Source organism: Branchiostoma lanceolatum, chromosome 1, assembly GCF_035083965.1.
Source record: "Branchiostoma lanceolatum isolate klBraLanc5 chromosome 1, klBraLanc5.hap2, whole genome shotgun sequence".
In the NCBI taxonomy this organism is placed as follows: Eukaryota; Metazoa; Chordata; class Leptocardii; order Amphioxiformes; family Branchiostomatidae; genus Branchiostoma; species Branchiostoma lanceolatum.
Window position 1 is genome coordinate 4,949,907 of NC_089722.1, and position 23,244 is coordinate 4,973,150.

The 23,244-nt window shown below is 43.3% G+C and overlaps 4 protein-coding genes across 4 annotated transcripts; 2 read left to right on the forward strand and 2 right to left on the reverse strand.

The window, feature by feature from the left end:
- The first annotated feature begins 3,037 nt into the window (after nt 1–3,037).
- On the forward strand, nt 3,038–9,892 carry LOC136430545 (C-type lectin domain family 18 member A-like). The gene is made up of 9 exons (XM_066421260.1): nt 3,038–3,145; nt 3,899–4,024; nt 4,882–5,007; nt 5,832–5,924; nt 6,785–6,991; nt 8,293–8,444; nt 8,869–9,000; nt 9,409–9,523; nt 9,731–9,892. Exons 1-9 carry the CDS (start codon nt 3,103–3,105, stop codon nt 9,739–9,741), a joined length of 1,005 nt encoding a protein of 334 aa, XP_066277357.1. The 5' UTR covers nt 3,038–3,102; the 3' UTR covers nt 9,742–9,892.
- Nucleotides 9,893–10,431: 539 nt separating this feature from the next.
- Nucleotides 10,432–14,842, reverse strand: LOC136421842 (C-type lectin lectoxin-Lio3-like). The gene is made up of 7 exons (XM_066409778.1): nt 14,737–14,842; nt 14,104–14,286; nt 13,485–13,499; nt 12,986–13,119; nt 12,523–12,654; nt 11,247–11,352; nt 10,432–10,554 (listed from the first exon to the last, which is right to left on the reverse strand). The coding sequence occupies exons 1-7, from the start codon at nt 14,840–14,842 to the stop codon at nt 10,544–10,546; spliced, it is 687 nt and encodes a 228-aa protein (XP_066265875.1). The 3' UTR covers nt 10,432–10,543.
- A 298-nt stretch (nt 14,843–15,140) lies between these two features.
- Nucleotides 15,141–16,759, reverse strand: LOC136422693 (uncharacterized). The gene is made up of 3 exons (XM_066410922.1): nt 16,661–16,759; nt 15,666–15,788; nt 15,141–15,343 (listed from the first exon to the last, which is right to left on the reverse strand). The coding sequence occupies exons 1-3, from the start codon at nt 16,701–16,703 to the stop codon at nt 15,141–15,143; spliced, it is 369 nt and encodes a 122-aa protein (XP_066267019.1). The 5' UTR covers nt 16,704–16,759.
- Nucleotides 16,760–17,560: 801 nt separating this feature from the next.
- LOC136430553 (uncharacterized) lies at nt 17,561–23,244 on the forward strand. The gene is made up of 10 exons (XM_066421273.1): nt 17,561–17,690; nt 18,067–18,189; nt 18,389–18,514; nt 18,991–19,080; nt 19,670–19,852; nt 20,292–20,431; nt 21,094–21,272; nt 22,264–22,424; nt 22,851–22,908; nt 23,178–23,244. The coding sequence occupies exons 1-10, from the start codon at nt 17,603–17,605 to the stop codon at nt 23,179–23,181; spliced, it is 1,152 nt and encodes a 383-aa protein (XP_066277370.1). The 5' UTR covers nt 17,561–17,602; the 3' UTR covers nt 23,182–23,244.

A 23,244-nucleotide genomic window follows, 5' to 3' on the forward strand; every position in this document is an offset into this window, starting at 1 on the left:
CCATCGTCTCAGTCTCAATGCGTACAAGACTTACTAACAACTTAATGAATTTTGATGTCCAATTAGAATAGCAAAGTTTGAATTTTCAAAGCTAGCAAATAAAATGTTGTATCATTTTCTTTTTGAACATGTGGTTAGGTTTGTTGACTCAGAATCGAAGGGTTCTGGGTTCGAACCCCTAGCAAGCCCCAATGATGTGGCCTTGGGAAATATACACCAATTTCCTCACTCGACTCAGGTGGAGATGAGAATCTGGCTCCCGTTAAGAACGTCCCCGGGGTAGGATGCAATGCCGGAGGCCCGGTGTTTGAGGAGAGGCACACCTCAAGCATTTTAAAATTATGGAAAGGAGTAGGTTTCCTTCCCGGTGTGAGTGGTTCAAGTCTTACACAGGTTGTACTAACATTACTTGGCGTGTTACGCCCCTGTCGACATGTCACACATTCAGGACTTTCCCTAGACTTTGCTCCCGACCACTCCCCCAACCAAGGTCAATGCTGGGTTGGGACTAGCCTGAATTGAGATACTAGTATGTCCTATTCTAGCTCCAGTTCTTCCCACTGATCCACCTCCGAGCAGAATGTGTTTCCCGACTACTTCCGACGAAAACTCATTGTCGGTTGGTGCAGTCAACGTTTAAAGAGTGGGCAACATTGCCGACCAACTCCCAACCACATGAGCTTGCGTACGACAATCCCCCAGCTTAGAGAAGGCTGTGAGTTGTCGGAAAGCCATTGTTGGCTATGTGTGACGGACTTTAGACAGTTTACTGGTTATGCAAAGTAATGCGAGCAGAAGTAGATCTAAATTTACTTAGGCATGTCCTGCTGTAGTGAGAACGGCCCAGGTGTCGGTCCCTGGATTCTGACGTAGGCGGTTTCCTCTCCCGGCTGACCCCCACACCCAGGGGTTATCACACAACATCCTCCACCTCCGTACGGTAAATATACAGAACACGACAACAGGGTGTGACGTCTAAGGTGCGGGACGGTTGGAATGGATCACATGAGTAAAGCCCCTGTCACACATGCACATAGCCGACCATGGCCTCCCGACCTTCTCCAGACCATGGTTGGGAGTAAGTCGTGAGCAAGGTCATTTGTGCAACCAGTAGTTGGTTGGCGAGGTTGCCTATTAGTGTTTAGAATTCGTATGCACCAGCCGACTGAATGTCTGAAAATAATATTCTACTTAGATGCGACCAGAGGAGCGAACTGGAAAACAGAATAGGATGCATGTCAGGCTCCCAACCCAGCGCCGACTATAGTCGGTAGTAGTTGTAAGCGTGAAGGCCCTGAATGTGTGACATGGGAGAGGGAAGTGCTGTAGTTTGCTTGTCCATCTCTTTCTCTTTTTTTTCCTCTGTCTTTCTTCCCCGTCTTTCTGCCCCCCTCTCTCTCTATATATATATGTGTTTATGTGCATGTGTGTGTTTGTGTGTGTGTGTGTGTGTGTGTATGTATGTGTGTGCCTGTGTGTGTGTGTGTGTTTACTTGTGAGTTTCTGTGATCATTCCCAATGCACACAATGCAGCGTCACCATACATCTCGATCAGTGCTGCTATGTGTACCCGCTTGGGACTGTGAGAGTCGTAAAGCAATTTGGGTAAGGTGTGAAGTCTTCCATCTATTATTGCCACGTTAAACCATACATCAGATAACCACTTACACTGTAAACAAGGCCTGATAGTAATCCCATAGTCTCGGCATACTATGTCTTCGAGACGTTTGTTCAAACGTAGATATCGCCGAGTTACATATATGGTTGGTACACAGTAGGATATGACGCAGATAGATGCGGAAAATAGTCATGTAAGTAATAAATCGTAACACAACAAGTGTGATGGACTTTGTGCGTAAGAGTTAGCCGTAGAGTTCCAAGTACACGTGTTCGCATACGTTTCTTTCGCAGATGATTGATGTTTAACGGGATGTGACGTCTGTTTACATATTGGCGAGCATGACTTAATTGGCTGTTGCGCGTCAGTAAGGAGTATGATGCAATATTTAGAACCACGTAGATGGTGTATACAATATGACCAATGACCTGGACCAGACGGCTGTCACCATGGTTACTGGTACAGTAGCGGACACCCGGTGTTGTCCGATTACATAATGCGGGAGGGCCTGGTCACCATATATCTCAATGTGTTTCAAGAATAAACAGAGCGGTTGTTTGTTAGGCTAGACCACGTGAAGGTAAACATTATGTATATGCTTGCAAATGTTACCTTTCTAGTAGTTATTCTAGTTGTGCGAGTCAGTACGAGTATCTTACGAGTATCTGTAGATATCTGTATGATTAAAACGTGAACAGTAAACAGAACATGCCAGAAGAGCAGAAGTGGCTGCTCTATACTTAGGTCTGTATTTGCTGTAATGGCTGAGTTACTAAGAATAGACACCAGTCATTTTCCTAACGGGTAATTGTCGTTAAAGTTTATGACGATAATAGCCGAAAATGACCTTATTTTTTTGTAAACCATATTTTCCGCCAAAACAGCTCTGCGAAAGCAAGCATATTTAATCTTACACACGTTGATCCAGTAATAAATTTTCGTAAAAGAACCGGGCTATTTTTTCCGGTCTTCTTTTGTCTATCATCTTAACAGGGTGGTCATTAGCAACATACTACGTGACCACATGATTATGACCAGGTGATGGCTAATTCTACCTGTTTGTATAAAGTTCGAAATACAACACCCTTCTCTAGCTATCCGACGGCGTCTTTTCTTCAAAGAGTTGGATCAAAAGTATCCTGAAATCGATAGAAATCGATCTGTCTATTTATTTATCTGTCTATTTATTAATCTATCTATCTATCCATCTAGATAGTTCATGCCCGAAGGCTAATTGCAAACAAATAAGTACATGGAAATACACATAACTGTGACGCGGTTCAACAGAGTCGCTGACCTTTCTGACCGTGACCTAATGTACGCCACATTCTCTTTATCAATATATGATAAATTTTATATTAATAGCGCAAAATGTCAACATAGAACTATACTATACGTGCCCATCCTGTGTGATATAAGTATAAAGGACGGGTTGATTCGCCGCACTTTCTACTCAGACATCGAACAGGACCGAACTCACCGCCATGTTGTGGATTATTTTCCTTGCTGCCGGGCTTGGTGTTGCAGGTAAGACAAGTAATCCATTATATTTCTTGTACAAAAATGCATATTTAAGAATTGGTCTCTCGATAAGCATTTTCAATGCGTCATTTCGTAACTTTGCTCTGTGAATCTAGCTGATGGAAATTCTGCATGACGTTTACATTATTGGGGCCATTTTCTAAAAACAAGCAAACAAACAAACAAACAGTTGAAAGATTCAAGATGGGTGACAGCTTTCTTTGACTGACTCCTCCTTTTTAGGACTTTTCCTACTTCGTATCATTTCATATGTGCTCACAGGAACTGTCCATCTGCTACAAACTCATTTATTACCTACAGTTTTGTACGTGCCCATTAGTTAGCATTTCAGTTATGAAAAGTAGGACAAAGAAGTTGACTTTATAATGTGAAAAAGTGAGTTCATTGAGATGTAAATAACAACAACCATATGAGCATGTGTACGTCTGGAAAAAGGAAGATTTTTGAGTTGAATGTTTTGTTTTATGCAAATACCTACTCTAACATATGGTCAATTTTTACTCTTTAATTATATGCAAGATGAGTTCCCGAGCTTTCAATTTTTGATATCAAATAAAAATTTGACCGTGTGACTTTCTTTCCTTTTACATAAAGAGGTACAGGTCATGGTGATAAAGCATAGGCGATGCATGATTCTTCAATCACTGTACCTCTGCATTATAACCATGACTTGTGCTTAGCTTGTAAGAGCATGAACGTGCGATAAATGCCTTTGTTTTTATTTCTTGTCACATGTAGCGTCTCAGTCCACATGTCAGAACATCAACGCGCTGTGCGGCGCCAGTCCGGGCTGGCCGCTGACCACCATGTGCGCCACCCACCAGTACGTCTTGGATAACTGTCCGGAGTTCTGCGGCGTCTGCTGTAGGTTCAAAACATCAAACAAGTCAGATAAGATTTCTTATTCTGAAGCAAAGTTAGACTGTTTGTTAATTTTCAACTCAAAAATTAGACTTATCCAAATCTTAGACTATCCAGCTCCGGACTTTGTCAAGGAATGAGCGACTCAATGCTTCCGTGACATCACGTTATGCAGAGAGTGGAGTCGACCATTCCTCGACAAAGACCCGATTTGCACCGTCCAGAAATTTGGTCAAATCTTGTGTTGGAAATTACAGTTTGAATTTGCTTCAGACTGTTTTACCAACACTACCCAGTACGTCGTGGATTACTGTCCAGAGTTCTGCGGCGTCTGCTGTAGATTCAAACTACAAGACATTCAGACAAGAATATTGTTGGGCCGAGACAACGTTCGATACGGGTATTACGGGTCGGGTGATATTTTGGGTTATCACACGGGCTTCCATAGAATATTTCGAACGCACTTCGCGTGCGCAGAATGCGCCGTTGTCGAACATTCGAATACCGATAGAATAGCTGCTGTTACATTTCTTGTTTGTTTTAAGACACCAAATGCTCGTAACTTCTGACGTATTTCGCATTGAATTGTATGTTCAGACAAGAATATTGTTTTTCTGAAGCCGAGTTGAACTGTAGATTCCATCGTAAAATAATTGGGGTATGCTTGTTGAGTAAAGCAGTTTTTCGAATTTGTACTATTTCACGAGTACGACAATTTCCGTTACCCAAATCCAGGTCCAGCAACTTGTCATAAAAGTATAACATTTTCTCCTCATCCTGCTCCTGCTAGCGTCATTCTCTTCTCACTAATCCTCACGTCGCCGGTGTTTTTTTTAACGTCACTCTTGTTCGCCTACCAGCTTGTGCCAGCGACCCCCGTGGTCCATGCTATAACGGCGGCATCCGGGGCGGGAACCCGGCCAACTACAACGAGCACACCTGCGACTGTAACTGTGTGGGTGCCTGGATAGGCGATGTCTGTCAAAGTAGGAACCTCGCTCACAAACATATTCGTCTTCGTTCTTTTCTTCTTATCAAGACTTAAAAGACCTTTTTGGAATTTAAGCGCATCCTTGGTAAATGAACCTATGTCAAAGTTAGGGAATACCGTAAACTAAACGCAAAGTAAATCAGCAGCCAGAATTACAAAGTTAGCGCCGAATATTTCGTCTTCTCAATGAGGTTTGGTCTTCTTCATGGTGACTGGCCCAGCTGCTCTGGACACGTGACTTTGCAAACGCGTGACGTAATTACGAGGGCAATAACAAATTCAAATGACCTTTAACCCTTTGCTGTCGTCACACGTTCATGTCGTCACGTGTCTAGAACAACTGGGTCAGTCAGTCAGTCTCCCTGAAGATGACTGAATGTTCCATGGTTTGCTACATTGTGTCTTGATTACGAAAATATGACGTTTGATGAGAACTGTAACAGTTGATTAGCACATGCAGGTTCTTACTACATTGTATGTCAGATTTGTAGTACGTTGAATCGATTTTCACGCTCGTTAAACACCCATCATTGCTTCTTTCTTGGATCAATGTCATAAGAATGTGTTAATAAGTCAATACATCAAACTTTACTGCTAGGTAAATTTTGATACAGATCTATTGACTGATTGATTGATTGATGACAAATTGATCGATTAATTGATTGATTGAGAGATATACAGATTGAACTATTCAATGACTAATTCAATTATTGATTTATCGACTGAAAGGTCAATCGATCTGATAAAGAGCTATTGATTGATGACCAATAGATTGCTAGATTGATTGATTAACGATCGATGGATTGATTGATTTTCCAGCCTGCGGGCTCCAGTGCGCGAACGGCGGGATCCTGGACACCGCCTCCTGCAGCTGCCGGTGTCAGCCGGGCTGGGACGGACCCACGTGCAGCGGTACGGCAAACATGCTTATCTGAATCTGTATATCCGCTTAAACCGCAGTTCGACTACACGCTAGCTTCTATATCTGTACAGCCAATATAACCGCCCTTTAGCGTAACACGTAAGCTTCTGTATCTGTATCTGTATCTGTACAGCCGGTATAGCCGCTCTTCGGTATAGCATACCAGTTTCGTTAGGCTACATAACTTCCATTAAGCCGGTCTAACTTAACTACCATTTAGTGTAACACACCAGCTTCTGTACCTGTATCTGTACAGCCGTTATAACCGCCCTTCGGCGTAACACACCAGCTTCTGTATCTGTATAGCCGGTATAACTGGCCTTTGGCGTAACACGCCAGCTTCTGAATCTGCATCTGTTTAGCCGGCATAACCACCCTAACACAAGAGACAATTATATCACACTGTATAGGACGCATCTGCATAGCCGGATCTTATCATATTCAAACGTCGCCATCAGATAACGCACAGCTATAATAAATACAACTGTCACATCAAAAGTGCCGACTTGATAACACGAAGCGTTTCGGCAGAAGTGGGAAAAATCGATAATTTTGCTGTTGTATTGGCTCATTGAATTCGCGTTGTAGCAATAGAAATATTGCCATCACATCATATACTGAGCCTCTTTAACTACTGTAAGAGTAGGGTTGTCGGTTGAAATGTAAGAATAGGATATCTCTATTGGTAAGTAGAGTGATAAAATGAAGGAAGTCTTAGACTTGAGAACAGTTTTCTTCCCTACACCTTAAATGTCGCATTTGCATATGTCAAGGCTGACTATGTCTTATTAGCTAAGATCTATGTTAGTTCTACTTGTATGTTTGTTTGTTTGTTTTTTTATTTGCTCAGATCCTTGCCAGGACGACAGTGTGAACTGCGGCGCCAACCCGGGCTGGCCCACCACAGCGTCCTGCCAGACAGACTATGTCCTCGACCTGTGTCACAAGTTCTGCGGCGTCTGCACGGCAGCCGGAAGCGGCACCGCTGTAACCCAGGCGACAACCACAACGAGACCAACGCAGGCGACAACCACACACGGCAGCGTTATCGTCCCAGGTAGGAACACGCTCGACTGGTTCGTCAGCAGGTTGTTCACAGTCCCGTGACTGTAACGTCATGTGGCATCCGCCATTGTGGTTGGTTGAAGGCATGTGCGAAGTCATTGTGTGGCAAATTCTCTAACCTGGCAATTTTCCTATAGATCAGCATTATCATGACAAATTAAATGTTAATTATAATTACAAAAAAGTTGTAAAGAACACAATAGTATGAGTAATTCAATTGGTATGGTCTCCTTATTTCAAATACTTGCCCCGTCCCCCCCGGGGGGTCGATAGATGATGATGATGGTTTCAAATGATCGGTCGTCATTTCGGATGTAAAAATAGTCGGGCGGCGGGGCTTATATCTACATGAGACCTTTGACGTCAATTTCAAACATTAATGCGTACGCCATAAAAAATTTTACGTACATGTTAATATAGATATAGATGTAGATATACAGTTATGTAGATGTAGATGTTGACCTGTGCTAGTGTAAGATTTATGTGTATTCAATGTCATGCCATACCTGTCAACGTTTGATACGGGTTCAAGGGCGGGTAATATTTTGAGTTATCACACCGGCTTCCATAGCATATTTCGAACGCATTTCGCGTGCGCAGAGTGCGCCGCTGTCGAACATTAAAATGCCGGATTCGTGCGTTGAAATAGCTGCTGTCACAACTTTGTTTCCTCAGTTTTTTTGCACATCTCGCATTGGTTTGAATGTGTTTTCTTGGACTGGTATGACATCAATAGAGTACGACACGGTGTGTTCCTCACCAGCCTCAGTTCCAGCCCTTCAGTGGCCTCCGGGCGATCCGATCATGTTGCATTATGCATGTAGTGACCCTCTCCAATACAGGTATTAGTGGTAGACCGCCGGATCGAGGTTAGGGAGAGAGAGAGAGAGCCCAGGACCGAGGGGGGGGGGGGTATGTAGCCCCAGGGCTAGAGTGATCCTGGAGTGGGTTACATTGGACTGGGCCTTCTTAGAAGTGGCTGTATTGACCGGCACTGGAAATAAAGCAGTGTGCATCGTGATCCTGGGTGTTCGTCTGATCTGTTTATGTGAATCTGCGACAGCGCCGTCGGGTGATATAAGATACCCCGTGTTGTATTGTATACTTCTAAGAGCTAATGTTTCCTCACAGAAGGCAGCTGTCCGACCTGCAGATGCCGGGCAGTAGCCTCTGTCCCAGCCCACCCGTGGCCTCCGGGCGATTTGACCCGCGGTCGGGCTAGCACCTCTGGTGATACATAGAGAATACACCGCATCGTCTTCATTTCTAAGACCTCATATTCCCCCACTGCAGCAGGCAGCTGTCCGACCGGGTACCTGCAGATGCCTGGCAGTAGCCTCTGCATCCGGGCCTTTATGGACCAGAAGACTTGGTACGACGCCGGCAACACCTGTGCGCAGTACGGAGGCACGCTTGTCATGCCCAAGAGCGAGGATATCCACCAGGTAAAGTATACGAACACCGGGTAGACAAACAAATAAACAAGCGACGCCCTGACCACCTGTGCGCAGTACGGGGCCCCTCTCGACATGCCCAAGAACGAGAACATCTACCAGGTAAATCACAAGCGAGCCTCGAACAGAAAAAAATCAGACAAAGAACAGACAGGTAGAGAAATAAATTAACAAATGCGACCAATACCTGCGCCGATTACGGGGCACGCTCGTCATGCCAAAGAACAAATTCACCAGGTACGGTGCCAGCAACAAATGGGTAGACAAAAGACAGTCAAAGAACGTCCAACAAGGAAAAACAAACAAGCAAATCAAAGAAATACACTATTGATACATCCTGTGTAGCGATGGACTTACGTATACATTTATTTTACACCTTCACGCATATTCATAATTTCTGATTCCTTTTTTTCAGTTCTGTCTCCTCTTGAAAAATGGCGCTGACCCCAACAGCAAGTTCTGGATCGGCATGACGGATGTGGGGACGGAGGGCCAGTGGCGCTACGTGGACGGGCCCGCGGTGGTGGGCTTCAACAAGTGGGCCACCGTAAGGGAAAAAAACCCAGCGATATTTCTATTCAAAAGTGCAAACCCCCACCCGATTGTGAAATATTCACTAAACCGTATTCAGACCTATGACGTTGCACGTGAATAATATCATAATTACATGAGTGTAATTACAAGTCAAGTCACATCGAAGGCTTTATTTGTCCTCGATATCTTATTCGGCCATGTGACCGTTTTTCAACAAGGTCGATACATATGTTGGGGGGTCAAGGATAATGAATTCTAAAAAAAAAGATTCAACATATAAACATTCAAATTCATCTGGCACCCTCTAGGTTTAGCCGCCCAGCATGGAGGACAGCACTTACGTCATCATGAGTCACGTGATGACAAGGTTCACCATTGTAACACATTCGAGCTTTATGCTAAACGATTCATTCTCTTCTAGGGGGAACCGAACAACTCCGGAGGCGATGAGGGTTGTGGGGAGTACCTACCGGCCGGCCAGGACACGTGGAACGACTTGAGCTGCACCACTCCGCAGAAATTCATCTGCCAAACAAGTAAGGACTTACCTTGACTCCTAAAACCAAGCGTATCTACCTTTATGAAGGTTAGACATCCAGGTTAACAGCACTATACTAATTTCTTGTGGTAAGCTTTATTACGTTGTTGAATGTGGGGTGAGGGTAGATAGTATCTGCACGTTACTATTTCAGTCAAGGACGGTGGACTAGATATGAATCCAATATTTATTTTGTTGTTTGCAGTTCTACCCTGAGGAAACGTGTCCTAACTACCAGCTGTTGGTCACGGATGACATCGTGACGTGTGCTTCAATGCAGGCCAGAAGAAACGGAGAGGCAGCATTGATATCCGACAAGCGAAATAAATTGGAAAGAAATAAGGAATACATGCAATAAATAATTGAATCACTAGCCAAAAGGAGCTTTAGTGGAGCAAAGTGATTCTGAAAACCATGTGTCTGTGTATGTGTATGTGTGTGTGTGTGTGTGTGTGTATGTGTGTGTGTATGTGTATGTGTGTGTTTGTGCACGTGTGTGTGTGTGTGTATGTATGTATGTATGTGTGTGCGTGTGTGTGTGTGCGTGTGTGTGTGTGTGTGTATGTGTATGTGTGTGTTTGTGCACGTGTGTGTGTGTGTATGTATGTATGTATGTGTGTGCGCGTGTGTGTGTGTGTGTGTGTATGTGTGTGTGTGTGTGTGTATGTGTATGTGTGTGTTTGTGCACGTGTGTGTGTGTGTGTATGTATGTATGTATGTGTGTGCGTGTGTGTCTGTGTGTGTGTATGTCTGCGTGTGTGTGTGTCTGTGTGTGTGTGTGTATGTGTGAACGTGTGTCTGTGTGTGTGTGTGTATGTATGCATGTGCGTATGTATGTGTATCTGATTCAGTCATCTGTTATCAATATCAAACACTCATTCACGCAAATGAAAAGATAGCAAACGGTTGTTGATTTTATATCTTTGTTTATTTGCCATGTTTTAATTTAACGATCATGAGAAGGTAGGTAGAACTCTGTTTTGCTGCCGCAGCCGTTTTCTCGTCTAACCTGTTGCATTCAGCGTGGAACTGTGAACGAGAAAGGGGAAGAAAAAAAATATAAAATGTAGGAAATGCAAATGAAGAACAAGATCTAATATTCTTATAGAAGATATTGTATTTTGATGCCTAGACGATATAGATGATAACAGATTCATTGCACATTTGCGTTTGAAGGCTAATTGTACACACAAGTAACAAGGAAACGAGACAATGGTAAATACAATGATATGGGGAAAATAGGCCCTGTAATAAGTTAATCTATAACTAGCTAAAGCTAGATTTGTTGGATTAAACTTTTCATCAACTCCCTAAACCTTCTCACCAGTTTGACAGATGAACCTCATGCGGGCGCCGCATGCCAGGTCGTTTCACGTGTGACAATGGACTTGGCCTCGTACTCTAGACTGTACGTACTCCAGGCTGTTACTCTATCTACGGGACGGAACGGTCCCACACAACGTGATGGCTCAACGTCAACCTTGATATAGCTACACACTATCTTGTTTCTGGGTCATACTCCATCCTGGACCTTTCGCGGTCTCCTCCTCCTACTGTTCTACTCTAGGTCTCCTATAACAGTTCTACACTGTGCTACACACGTGTTCTGTCGATCCGCCGGCCAGTAGTGCGCACAGTTCTCAGCTCAAATGTTGTTCGGCTCACCCTGTTGGGGATTTTGATTTACATGATATCTATCATCAAGGGTGCGGAGCTCTTACCGGTCTGACAGATGAACCTCATGCGGGTTCCGCAGGACAGGTCGTTCCACGTGTTCTGCGGGTAGTAGTGCGCACAGTTCTCCGTACTCAGGTTGTTGGGCTCGCCCTGGGGGGGGGGGGGGTGATATGCATGGTATTATATGGAGCTCTCGTCTACATAACCACAGTCTACTTAATACTTCCGTAACCTGCCTGTACCTTCCTCAAGGCTGTATCATTTGATGCTTTGGTCCCATTTGCAAAGCCGGGCCCCGCCGGGCAGCTTATTGGAACGAAAAATATGATAAAATACAATAAAATACTGAAAACGTAAAAGAATTACTCCTAACCATAAATTGTTTAATTTCCAGATATGCATTATTTATATTTTTCGTTTTCGCAAACAGCCCGGCCGGGCCCCGGATTGGAAATAGGACCAAAGCATGACTGGAGTTACTTTTTACCGATAGGCGGCGCTGTGGCGAGAACAATATGGTCCTAAACGTGGCTAAGTTTGTATCTACCTTCATTCCGGTTCAAGACAAAAATATTTTTCACTTGAAAGTTCATCTGTGTTGGTAGAAGTCATTCTGAATGGAGTTCTGAATGGAGAAAGGATGGTTCATTCCTTGAAAAAGACTGTAGCTGTTCAGTCGAAAATTTGGGTAAGTCCAATTTATTGTGTTGGCCTTTACAGTTAAAACTCCATTCAGAACAAAAATAGTTTCTTATCCTTCTTGATTCAGCAACAGACAACCGAAATGTTGACAGATAAGATGAAGACTTTGCTGTGCATACAAAAATGGTAAAACCATACTATTGACATTAATGATAAAACGTTTGATTCACTGTTTTGATTTATAGCAAATTAGCTTTGTTTTGGTTCATCAGTATTATCTTTTCTGTATGATCTGTTCGTCAAGCCGGTAAACAGGTAACCACTGGCTTGGCCATGTTTAATAAAGGAAGAAAGCTTAAGGTGTTTCAAGATTAATATCTACATTTTTTTCATATACGCTTGGGAATATTAGACATCCAGGTCAGGAAAGTAGGAATAAAATTCAATCTTTGAATATTAAAGATTGAATATAATATTGAATTAAATCTTTAAATATTAAAGATTAAACATTTCAAAGTAAAAATCATTCTCCTCATTGACAAAACGCTGCTGGATGGGCGCTTTAAACGTCCGAGTTTACAAATGTATTTATCCAGTAGTAAAGATGCAATTCTATTCCTCCTACATTATTTTCAGTTCAACGTTTTTCAATGAAAGAAAGAACAAACCGAGGCTTACCGGGTTCCATTTGTTGAAGGAAGTGATCCCGGATCCGTCCACGTAGCGCCACTGTCCCTCGGTCTGCGCGTCCGTGAGGCCGATCCAGAAGTTCACCCCGCTGTTGATGTTGTTCTTAAGCGCCACACACGCCTGCAAAATGGGCACAGGTCAGACGTTAACCATAGCTAAAGCCACTGGACAAAAATCATTCATTTCCCTCAATGTCTCAAGCCTAAATTCATATATTCATTTTACATAGTATGATATGATTCAAGCACAGACTCATTATCAGTCACTAATAAAAGATAGCAATCTGAAACGCCTGCCTCTTTAAAGAAAAGTTTTAGTTTCTTGATAACAAACAAACAAACAAACTAACTAAAAAAATGTAGTAAAGCTCTTTATCATTGTGCATGGGAATAGAAGCTCAGCTGATGAAAGCAAACAAAGATGAAACAAATAAACAAACAAAAAAACGCACCTGGTGCATCTCTTCGTCCTTCGGCATGGCCAGCAGCCCCCCGTCCTGCTCACAGACTGCTGCCGCCTCGCTCCACGTCTTTTCCTCGTTAAACGCCTTCAGGCACACGCCGCGGTTCACGATCAGCGCGTAGCCATTCGTACACATTGCTGTGAAGATTAAGACAAATGAAGAAACAAATTGCAGCGTGTAAGGTGTTTCAGATGGCATAGTGATGCCTTTTTAGGCTCTAATTACAATCACTTCAAGTCCGTTCTTCGTCAAACGACTTCAGGCAGACGCCGCGATTCACGATCAGCGCGTAGCCATTCAGACACGTTGCTATGGAGATGCAAACATATAGATAAACACAAACAGCTACGTATGAGATGTTGTACACAGCAGAGCTGCTTGGCTGACTTAATGCAGCCTTTTTCAGGTAGGAATGACCAATCATTTCAAATCAGCTTCTCGACGAACGCCTTTAGGCACACAGTGCGGCTCACGATCAGCGTGTGGTCATTGGGGCACGTTGCTAATTATGTAAATGCAATCTAACAAACGACAAGGAATGAAGATGATGTCAAAAGATTTTGACTGACTCAGTCTTTGGCCTTTTTCAGGTTCGAATGACAATTCACTTAAGATAGACGCCATGGTTCACGATTGGTGCGTATCTATCGGGACACGTTGTTGTTGAGATGTGAGCGACCACCAATGCTACGAGTACACATGTAGGGTGACATTTCTAATCCGGGGTCTGGTCGAGCTGTTAGCGGAAACGAAAAATAAAAATGTATATAAAGAAATATTCACAAATTATGGTCATGATTTTTCAACGTTCTGTTTGTTTTGTTGTCCTTCGTATCATACTGTTCGTTCCCGAAAACTGCCCCACCGGGCACCAGTTTGGAAGTGCGACCATAGCATAAGACACGATACCGACTTCTAGGGGCCCTTACTTACTTAGTGACACGTCATTCGACCCTGATAAAGACTTAAGTATAGACTGCTGAGCATTCGAAGAGTCTCGTTTCCTGTGTTGGATCGACATGTACAGGAATTCGATCAACTGTTCTTGCTTCCCACGATCATTTGTCTACCCTACCAAATAATATGTAAACAAAATAAAAACTTACGCTGAGGGGTAGTTGTCGTCGTAGTCTGAGTTGTAGTAGTGGGCTGGGTGACGACACCAGACCCGCCCGAACAGACTCCACAGAACAGGTGGCAGCTCTCGGCCACGTAGTCCACGCTACAGGACGCCACAGTCGGCCAGCCGGGGTTAGCGCCGCACAGGGCACTGCTGTCCGCGCACACATCTTAGTAAACAAACAAACAAACAAACAACAAACATAATGTGTGACAGCTCCTATCTCAATCTCTACACTACAAGAAGCTACAGTCTTGCATGAGTACATCGTAGTATGGAAAGATAAGTACATGTAAGTTTGATCTGAATGTATGATATCAGTCGTCGTCGGACGATGTATGATGCAAACGAAAATTTCAGGTCGGTTTATTCGGCGTAAAACAATGATTTGAAGCCTTTTTCGAGCCGTTTACAGCATATACCGCACTTCACCATTACAAATAGAAACTTTTCTTTTAGCTCAAACTCATTTTAAGAGCTTGTTTTATCAATGGAACACGTAATAAAGTTGTTTTACATGATTTCCGGTCGAAATCCGTTACTTTGTAAAGAAAAGAAATTAGGTCGTTTTTTTTGTGTGTAAAACATTGACTTGATTGATACTTGTTGTAGTATTTACCGCTGCAGGTGGGCCCGTCCCAGCCAGGTGAGCAGACACAGGTGCAGGAGGTGCTGTCCAGGGTGCCGTGCACACAGGTGAGGCTGCAATCTGAAGGAACAGCCATGTGAGGATCGAGGAAACAAAAGCAAACAAATACAAATAATTTTGAAAAGAACAGGAAAGATTCAAGTTGTGACGATTCCGTGAAATCAAACATGTTCAGAGAATAGGCCAACAGGAGACAAATGGTGACCACGTTCATGATTTATCAACGAATTGAATAGTACTGTTGATGTTGTCATTAGTGTGTGGGAGGACAGCTTGTAAAGGTGCTTATGCGCCACTTTTGCCCTCCCTTTCATTTCACATCGTGATAACATCTAACAAAACAACAAAACAATTATACCGCAAGCGATTCATTTTTAACTCAAGGTACGCTGATTTCCAGAAACAGGATTATGACTGAAGAAATCTGAGGCACCGTAGCTATAGTTCTTACATTCGCACCGGTCTCCCGTCCATGCGCCCACACAGTTACAGTCGCAGGTGTGCTCGTTGTAGTTAGCCGGGTTCCCGCCACGGGTGCCGCCGTTATAGCAGGGCCCGCGGGGGTCACTGGCGCAGGCTGGTAGAAAAGGAAAAAAATGAATTAAAGCAACAGAACACAACGCTATATCTTTTATGAAAAATTGTGATTCAAAAGCATCAAATATTGTGTAAAATAAGATATGTGGTACTATTCGGAAACAAACGAATTCAAAGGAAACCTAAGGCGCTGCCCCACTGTACAGTTAGACAGTGGTGAAGCGGTAGCTAATCACATAAAGTAGACCATAGTCCACTCTCCATGGTTGATTTATACCTCCTGTACTGTCAGCAGAATTCTAGCTTGTTTTAGCTTGTTTTAGTTTAATTTAGAAAACATGTGAAACTTTTCCTTTACTTACAGCATTGTCCGCAGAACTCCGGGCAGCTGGCGAAAACGTAGTCATGATCCTGGCACATGGACAGCAGCGGCCATCCCGGACTGGCGCCGCACAGGGGGGTGGTGTTCTGGCATGACTGGGACGCTGGCACCGGCGGTAAAATAAACATATAAAAAATTTTAAAAAAAAACACAGTTAAGATAACACATGGACAGCAGCGGCCATCCCGGACTGACGCCGCACAGCGGGCTGGTGTCAATCTTTCACTGGTCAGGACAGAAAAGACAGACGCAATGAATCATAAAGGTTATGGCCTGAATGAAAAAGGATAAAAAGAGCTATGTACCACTTAAACATGACATAGCATGTCCAGAACACGAGATATCAACGCCGGAAGGTATTCTGTAGTGCCGTAGAGACAATAGGGGGACGAAAATGTAACCATTTCTTCTTTTTGCCAGCTTCTACCAACAAAACAATTATCATAAAGATCCATCCACAACGTCTTGACTTATTCTGTTCACGAACATGTATTCACGAAAATATAATCTTCTTGACGAAGTTGATAATTAAGCAAAACATGATAAATTCAATTGAAGACCGAAACAAACTAATAAAAAGCTAGTGAGGCTATTGATAATTATTATAATAAGGCTTACTTTTAGAGGCCTCGACCTGGCATTATTGGATTTTCATGTTCATTATACGGGAAGTCTCTTTTCTAAGGACGACCACCGAAATAGTTACACCGTGGCTGAGGATTCCGTCTTAAGCTGCCAATAGCGAGCCTGACGGGTGTGAGGGTGGGATGGTGGTGGGTGGGCAACAGCCGGGATTTGAACCCTCCACCTTCTGATCCAGTGGCAGTACCTCTAACCCATTGATACTTAAGGCACAACTACAGTACAATAGCTAATTGTCGAGCCTACTTAGCTATAAACGTGGAAAATGACGGGTTAGAATTTGCTCTAATCGTCTAAAGACAAAGATGAAACTAAAGATTTTTTTCTGCTCACCGGCAATCGCCACTCCAGATAGGAGAAGGAAGCAAAGCAGCATGTTGTTGTTAGAAAACTTTTGCCAAAATGAGGCCGAGTTATCTCATGATGCATTTATATAATCTCCCATGTCCCTGTATCTAGGGTGTGACAGTCGCCATATGCTGCACGGAGGAGTTGTTTGCTTTAAGACAGGGAGCGAACTGATAAACGATAGATTGAGTAGTTACATATAGCATGTACTGTAAAGTATAAGGGAGTGGCAAGGAAAAACGTACGACCACGAGCAATCCTGTTGTATTGAGCAGCTATCAGTGCACGACTGTAGCACGATTATACTGCTTTATTATCGGCCACCAAACACACATGCACACACACACACACACACACACACACACACACACACACACACACACACACACACACACACACACACACATAGACACACACGCACTCACACACTCATACAGACACGCACACACACGCACACGCACACACGCACACACGCACACACACACATATACACGCACTCACACACTCATACACACAAACACACATACACACACGCACTCACTCACTCACTCACACACACACACAAACACACAAACACACCAGTTGGTGCAATGATTTTGAAAAAATGTATGTTTTACGCCACTGTTTTTTGAATTTGCAATAATTTGAATAGTAGTCGTCTAATTTACTTGCGTCATTATTTCACTCATTCATTCTTCGATCAATTTGTTTAGCCATTCATTCATTCAGCCATCATGCATTCAGTAGTTCATTCGCTCATTCATTCACGTCTTTCCCCCACACGTCATTTAACCTGCCAAAGACCTACACAACTTTGTAAACAAGTGCTTCCTGTCTGACCCATGACCATAGTTGCGTCACCAGGTTCTATATAATACACGACCCATCAGTATCAAGTTTTACTAATATAAATAATACCTTTCGTACATGAGAAGAGAGTTCCGTACACGAGAAGAGAGTAAAATAGCCGCTATGTTGTTTCCGTTGATATTCGTCGCACTTCTTTCAGCAGCTGGTGAGTTTGTCATGTTTCAATACATTTGCAATCAATGAATCTAAGGTTAGAATCTAGGGTTTAATACGTTTGATCGTTCGTATACTTCTTTAGTTCACACTCCATATCTATGTGCAATTTTTTTCTGTATCATAACTCTTTTAAAAGTTATGTTATAGGTATATCGTTATGTGTTAAATTATAAGATCAAGATTGAAATAGGTCACTTTTCGTAATTTCAATTCAAAACTTACATTTAAGAGCTATCGATACAAATGCGATACTTAAATCCAATTGAGCATTGACTACTCAGTATTTTGTGCCTTTCTAGCAAACGTTTCTGTTATCAAAGCTGTATTTTTACTGCAAGAATTGTGTATTTTGCCTTCGGACCCAGCATCCCAGTCGTGCCAGAACACCGCCCCCCTGTGCGGCGCCAGTCCGGGATGGCCGCTGCTGTCCATGTGTAACGATCATGACTACGTCTTCGCCAGCTGCCCGGAGTTTTGCGGACAGTGCAGTAAGTAACACTACGTGACGTCCCAAAGATCTAGTGACTTGCTGTGTGTTTGTGATGGAAGTCCTTGCACCTTTCAGTGTACCATGATGAAATGTCTTGCGGATCAGAGTCTCACATTCTTACTCTGCCAAGATGATAGCGAGACTTTTTTCGTCATATTTTCATTCCAATTCCTTCCGTTCCCGTCCTTTCCCACCAGCCTGCGCCACGGACCCCCGCGGGCCCTGCTATAACGGCGGCATCCGGGGCGGGAACCCGGCCAACTACAACGAGCGCACCTGCGACTGTAACTGTGTGGGCGCATGGACAGGGGACCTGTGCCAATGTGAGAACCACAACTCTCTCTTGCCTTAAGTTTCTTCAATTATAATCTTACTTCGGCTCTATCATTATCATGTTGATGTTTATAGACCCCATGCGAGTCGCCAGTTTTCTGGATCGGTTAAAGCCTTCATAGGGCCGTTGAACCGTCGAACTTATGTGTACATTATGATAAGAGTCAGCATACGGCCCAATGTGTGCTGGCTCAAATCTATGACCCTTTACACGCCATATCTACAAGACCGGGTAACCTCGCTGCGACCGCTGAGTTTCCAAAGATTTGACAGCTTACCCAAATAATTTCATAGATGAAGAACGTATATTTTTTTCGTTTTGTATGTTTTTTGTTGTCTTATAAATCATACGTTTGCCTCGTGAATCATACTCCAAGTAAAATCAAGGGCTACACAAATCATATATTGGTTGCTCAACGTCAAACAGTGCAATCTAGTCATAACTTCGTCCATGTACTTTCCCCAGACTGTAGCCTTACCTGTGTGCACGGTAACCTGGACAGCAGCACCTGCACCTGCAGCTGCGCACCTGGATGGGACGGGAACACCTGCAGCGGTAAGATAGACGCTAAACAAAATCATTCCGTTATACGCTTAGCAAAATCATTTCGTTGAGATATTCGTCGGCAAATGATACCCTTAAAACATGTTATTGATTGTAATTAGCAATGTTGAGTCCGACAAAAGCCTTGTATTTTTAGTTTTTTTTACTGTTATTTCTTGTTTGTTTACTAAAATGTATGCTCGGACAGCAGTACCCCGCGGGCTAACCCTGGCTGGCCGACTGTGGTGTCTTCTACTATTGGTTTAATTGTTTGTTTACTTGTTTGTTTGTTTGTTTGTTTGTTTGTTTACAAAGATGTGTGTGCGGACAGCAGTACCCTGTGCGGCGCTAACCCTGGCTGGCCGACTGTGGCCTCCTGTAGCGTGGACTACGTGCCTCACAGCTACAACCTGTACTGCTTGTTTACTTTTTTTTTTTTTTGTTTATTAAGATGTGTGCGCGGACAGCAGTACCCTGTGCGGCGCTAACCCCGGCTGGCCGACTGTGGCCTCCTGTAGCCTCCTGTAGCGTGGACTACGTGCCTCACAGCTACAACCTGTACTGTTTACTTGTTTGTTTCTTCGTTTGTTCGTTTATCAAGATGTGTGCGCGGACAGCAGTGCCCTGTGCGGCGCTAACCCCGGCTGGCCGACTGTGGCCTCCTGTAGCGTGGACTACGTGGCCGAGAGCTGCCACCTGTTCTGTGGAGTCTGTTCGGGCGGGTCTGGTGTCGTCACCCAGCCCACTACTACAACTCAGACTACAACGACAACTACTCCTCCGCGTAAGTTTACATGTCTGAAGGTGAAGATCCGATGGTTTTATGCTCAGGATATTCATCTAATGAGCATTTCATGAAACTAACTTCAATTGCAGATAACTATGAGTTCTTTAATAACTTTTTCGTATGACATGAGCAACGGGTCAAAGGTTGCATGAATACGATGTCGTCCCCCGCCCAATGGATTTCGACAGCAATTCTAAAGACAGGAGTAGGATAGAGAAAAATGTCGTACAACTCGACTTAGATCAATCACTGGGATAAATATCTTAGACTTGGACAACATTACTATACTGTGGTTCTTGTGTTTTGTAAACGAAAATTAAGCAGATTTGATGTTCTTATATGTCCAAATTCATGCAAAAAAAGTTTTCATGCAGAGGATTTGAGAAACTTTTCAAATATCTTGACGATTGTTTATTGACTACGTTTGTTGGTGTAGCCTGTGACTGGCAGGTTGTGTTCGAGGTGCGGCCGGGGGTGGGGGACTGGGCTGTGGACGCCTGGAGCTCCGACCACGCCCACACCGCGCATTTCAAGAGCCCGCTGGTCGACATGTGGGGCACGCTGGGGGTCAAAAGGGTAAGGGTTAAATGACGTCAAAATCCAACATGGCGAAGCCCATGGACACCGACGAAAACAAAACATATTTTGCTATCGAAAACTGATAAAAAGGAAGGAAGGGGGGGAGGTAATTTTACTCCACTTTTCTTCCTCAGTTCCTTTTACAGGTTTGTGATAGGCAACATCTATTTTGTGTTCCTCAGCGTCCATGAGCTTCGCCATGTTGGGTTTTGAGGTCATGCGGCTGCCATCTTGTTACCAGTTGGAATGATGGATGTTAAGATTGCGTCATGGTTAGAAGGAGACGATATGACACTAGAGTCTAGACGTTCAAAGATGATAAGAGTGACACGTGTATCTTTTATTTAATTTCTAGCTCTGTCTTAGCAATATTATTGCCTCCCTAACTAACATGATATGTCCTAGCCGAGTGTGCTAGAATTTTTTTTCAACCAGTTCTGCAGCCATCTTGAGGGTAACTGAGGGCCGGTCAAGATTTGTTGGAAGACGGTATCGTCCCCCGTCTCGGTTTATTGAAGGTTGATAGAACGTCCAAGCAACTTGTATTGCACAAAAACACGTTTGCATTGTTATGTATCCGCTTCTATATTTCTACGAGGTAGAAATATTTAAGAAAGGAATCTGTTATTATATAAAGGGACGTGTTTTTTCGCTCGCAGGTGAAGGTTTCCCTGTTCCAAGGCGCGGAGGTGCGCGAGCTGATCTTTAACGGCGCGAACAGCGACAAGTTCAGCTGGTTCTCCAAGGACCGCCTCATGACGTCACCCTGGGCGGACCTGCCCACGGAACCCAACAACTTCTTCTCTGTAGACGGGGAGACGAACCCCAACAGTCGCAGGTTAGTCAATCAAGCAATCGAGCAATTGATCGATCATTCATTCAATCAATCGATCAATCAATCAATCGATTAATCAATCAACCAATCAATCAACCAACCGATCAATCAACCGATCAACCAATCAATCAATCAATCAATGAAACAAACAAACAAACAAACAAACAACCAACCGATATCATTTATCCATTCATTCATTCAATCACCCAAATCAATCAATCAACTTCAGTCAATTCGTCTGCGACAGTCGACTTTGACATTAACAAAAAAATTACAATCGATAGAAACATACTCTGTTTGCCTGCGATCAGTGGAGCGACCAGATGGATTTAGAAGAGGATCGATTTCAGGCTACTCCGAACCCAACACCGGCCTTGGTTTGGGAGGGGTCGGGAGCAAACTCTTTGACAGGTCCTAAATGTGCAATGTATGACAACTAACACGGATTTGTCACTGCGTTATCTAAATGCATTTGCTAACACTGGTCTGGTTAACGCACAACGGAGTCGTGTATGATGAAACTGAGTCATAAGTCCTGACGAAGGCCAAAAATTCGGTATGGAGTCACGTGTCTTTAAAGTCACGCGTCAGATGTAAGTGGGTCACACATCCATGACGTAGACCGAATGTCTGGTCAAAACGGTACAAAAGATTTTCTTGTATCTTATCTATCGTGCGATGTGAACCGTTATAGGAACGAGCAGCTGGTTTGTATTGTAAATTTATATTTCTCAATGGCATTTCCTCGGGACTTGTTTGACTTCCTATCGATTTTCTTATTTGGGCAAACAGAAAAACTAATCGGATTTTGATATAGATACGAACTCGTAACAACAAATTGAGATGTCTCATGTGCCTTTACCTTTAAAATTTGTTACAAATTTCAACTTAAGAAATGGGCTTGTTATAAAACCACTTGATGTACTTTTTGACTACCCCTCGTATGAACATAGAGCTGGAAGATAATGATGATTATGATGATACCCTGACCCAGGACGTGGTTTATCAACCGTAACTACGACGGGTGTCCAAACGACGCCGGCTGGCTGGTAGTGGCGGAGAACGGGCCACAGGGAGGGTGTGACTGGGAGAAGGCGCCCGCTGGTCCAACCGTACTGTACTCCAAGAAATCTACCTACGTCAACTGGACTAGCGGTCAGTTCCTACAACCATATAGAATCAAACAGAGCAGAATAGGACAAAACAGGATAGAATCAAACAGGATAGAATCATAGAATGGGACAGAATAAAACAGAATAGGACAGAACGGAATGAAAAAGAACAGGATAGAACAACAAGGCTTTATCATTATGTTAACGTACAAAGACATTCGGTAAGTTATTAAAGCTATCTGCTAGACTTATGTGACTACTTGAGAGATTGTAGAATAAGGTGAATGATTTGCCAGAGAAGTTACTAGTACTAGTTGTTCCGGCCACAAAAGGACATTACTGCTACGATTTCTACTAAAAACATAGATCTTGAATTGCAAGCAGCATCTTATGTTCATGGAGTGTTGACTGTAGAAGGCAAAGATACCTTACTGCATGATGCATGACCTGTAGCACGTTGCCCTTTCAGGCGGCGCTGACATCGGGGTCGCTGACCGCATGGTCATCTCTATCGACACCTGCAGTCGGTAAGTTTTTTATTCTTTAAGAACAGATGTATCTTTAAGGTACCTTAAGCATCTTTTATCAAAATTAAGAAAAATGTCCTCGCTCACCTGCTAGATATTTTCATGTCAAGCTGGTACATGTAGTTTATCTATTAATTCTGTTATCAGCAAGGAAGAAGAATGACGAGATCGTTTCTAATTAAAAAACAGTTTTCATAGAAAAAAACATGGATTGATATAAAGCGTCGTCTTCTTTAAAGATGCCTTAATCCTTGTTTACTCTTTTTCAGTTGATGACGTCACTACAGCTTTAATGTGAAGAAAAGCGTCTATGTGATAAAGGATATATTGATTATA

Excerpts from the sequence above, each read along its gene's own strand:
- LOC136421842 (XM_066409778.1), bottom strand. The coding sequence starts at position 14,842 with ATGGCTGTTCCTTCAGATTGCAGCCTCACCTGTGTGCACGGCACCCTG. Across the intron at positions 14,287-14,736 it reads GGACGGGCCCACCTGCAGCG|ATGTGTGCGCGGACAGCAGT; the intron begins GTAAATACTACA and ends TTGTTTACTAAG. Across the intron at positions 12,655-12,985 it reads AGGACGAAGAGATGCACCAG|GCGTGTGTGGCGCTTAAGAA; the intron begins GTGCGTTTTTTT and ends CCCATTTTGCAG.
- LOC136422693 (XM_066410922.1), bottom strand. The coding sequence starts at position 16,703 with ATGCTGCTTTGCTTCCTTCTCCTATCTGGAGTGGCGATTGCCG. Across the intron at positions 15,789-16,660 it reads ATCTGGAGTGGCGATTGCCG|CGTCCCAGTCATGCCAGAAC; the intron begins GTGAGCAGAAAA and ends CGCCGGTGCCAG. Across the intron at positions 15,344-15,665 it reads GGAGTTCTGCGGACAATGCT|CCTGCGCCAGTGACCCCCGC; the intron begins GTAAGTAAAGGA and ends CTTTTCTACCAG.
- LOC136430553 (XM_066421273.1), top strand. The coding sequence starts at position 17,603 with ATGAGAAGAGAGTTCCGTACACGAGAAGAGAGTAAAATAGCCGCTATG. Across the intron at positions 19,081-19,669 it reads GGACGGGAACACCTGCAGCG|ATGTGTGCGCGGACAGCAGT; the intron begins GTAAGATAGACG and ends TCGTTTATCAAG. Across the intron at positions 19,853-20,291 it reads AACGACAACTACTCCTCCGC|CCTGTGACTGGCAGGTTGTG; the intron begins GTAAGTTTACAT and ends TTGTTGGTGTAG.
- LOC136430545 (XM_066421260.1), top strand. The coding sequence starts at position 3,103 with ATGTTGTGGATTATTTTCCTTGCTGCCGGGCTTGGTGTTGCAG. Across the intron at positions 5,008-5,831 it reads GATAGGCGATGTCTGTCAAA|CCTGCGGGCTCCAGTGCGCG; the intron begins GTAGGAACCTCG and ends TTGATTTTCCAG. Across the intron at positions 6,992-8,292 it reads CGGCAGCGTTATCGTCCCAG|CAGGCAGCTGTCCGACCGGG; the intron begins GTAGGAACACGC and ends CCCCCACTGCAG.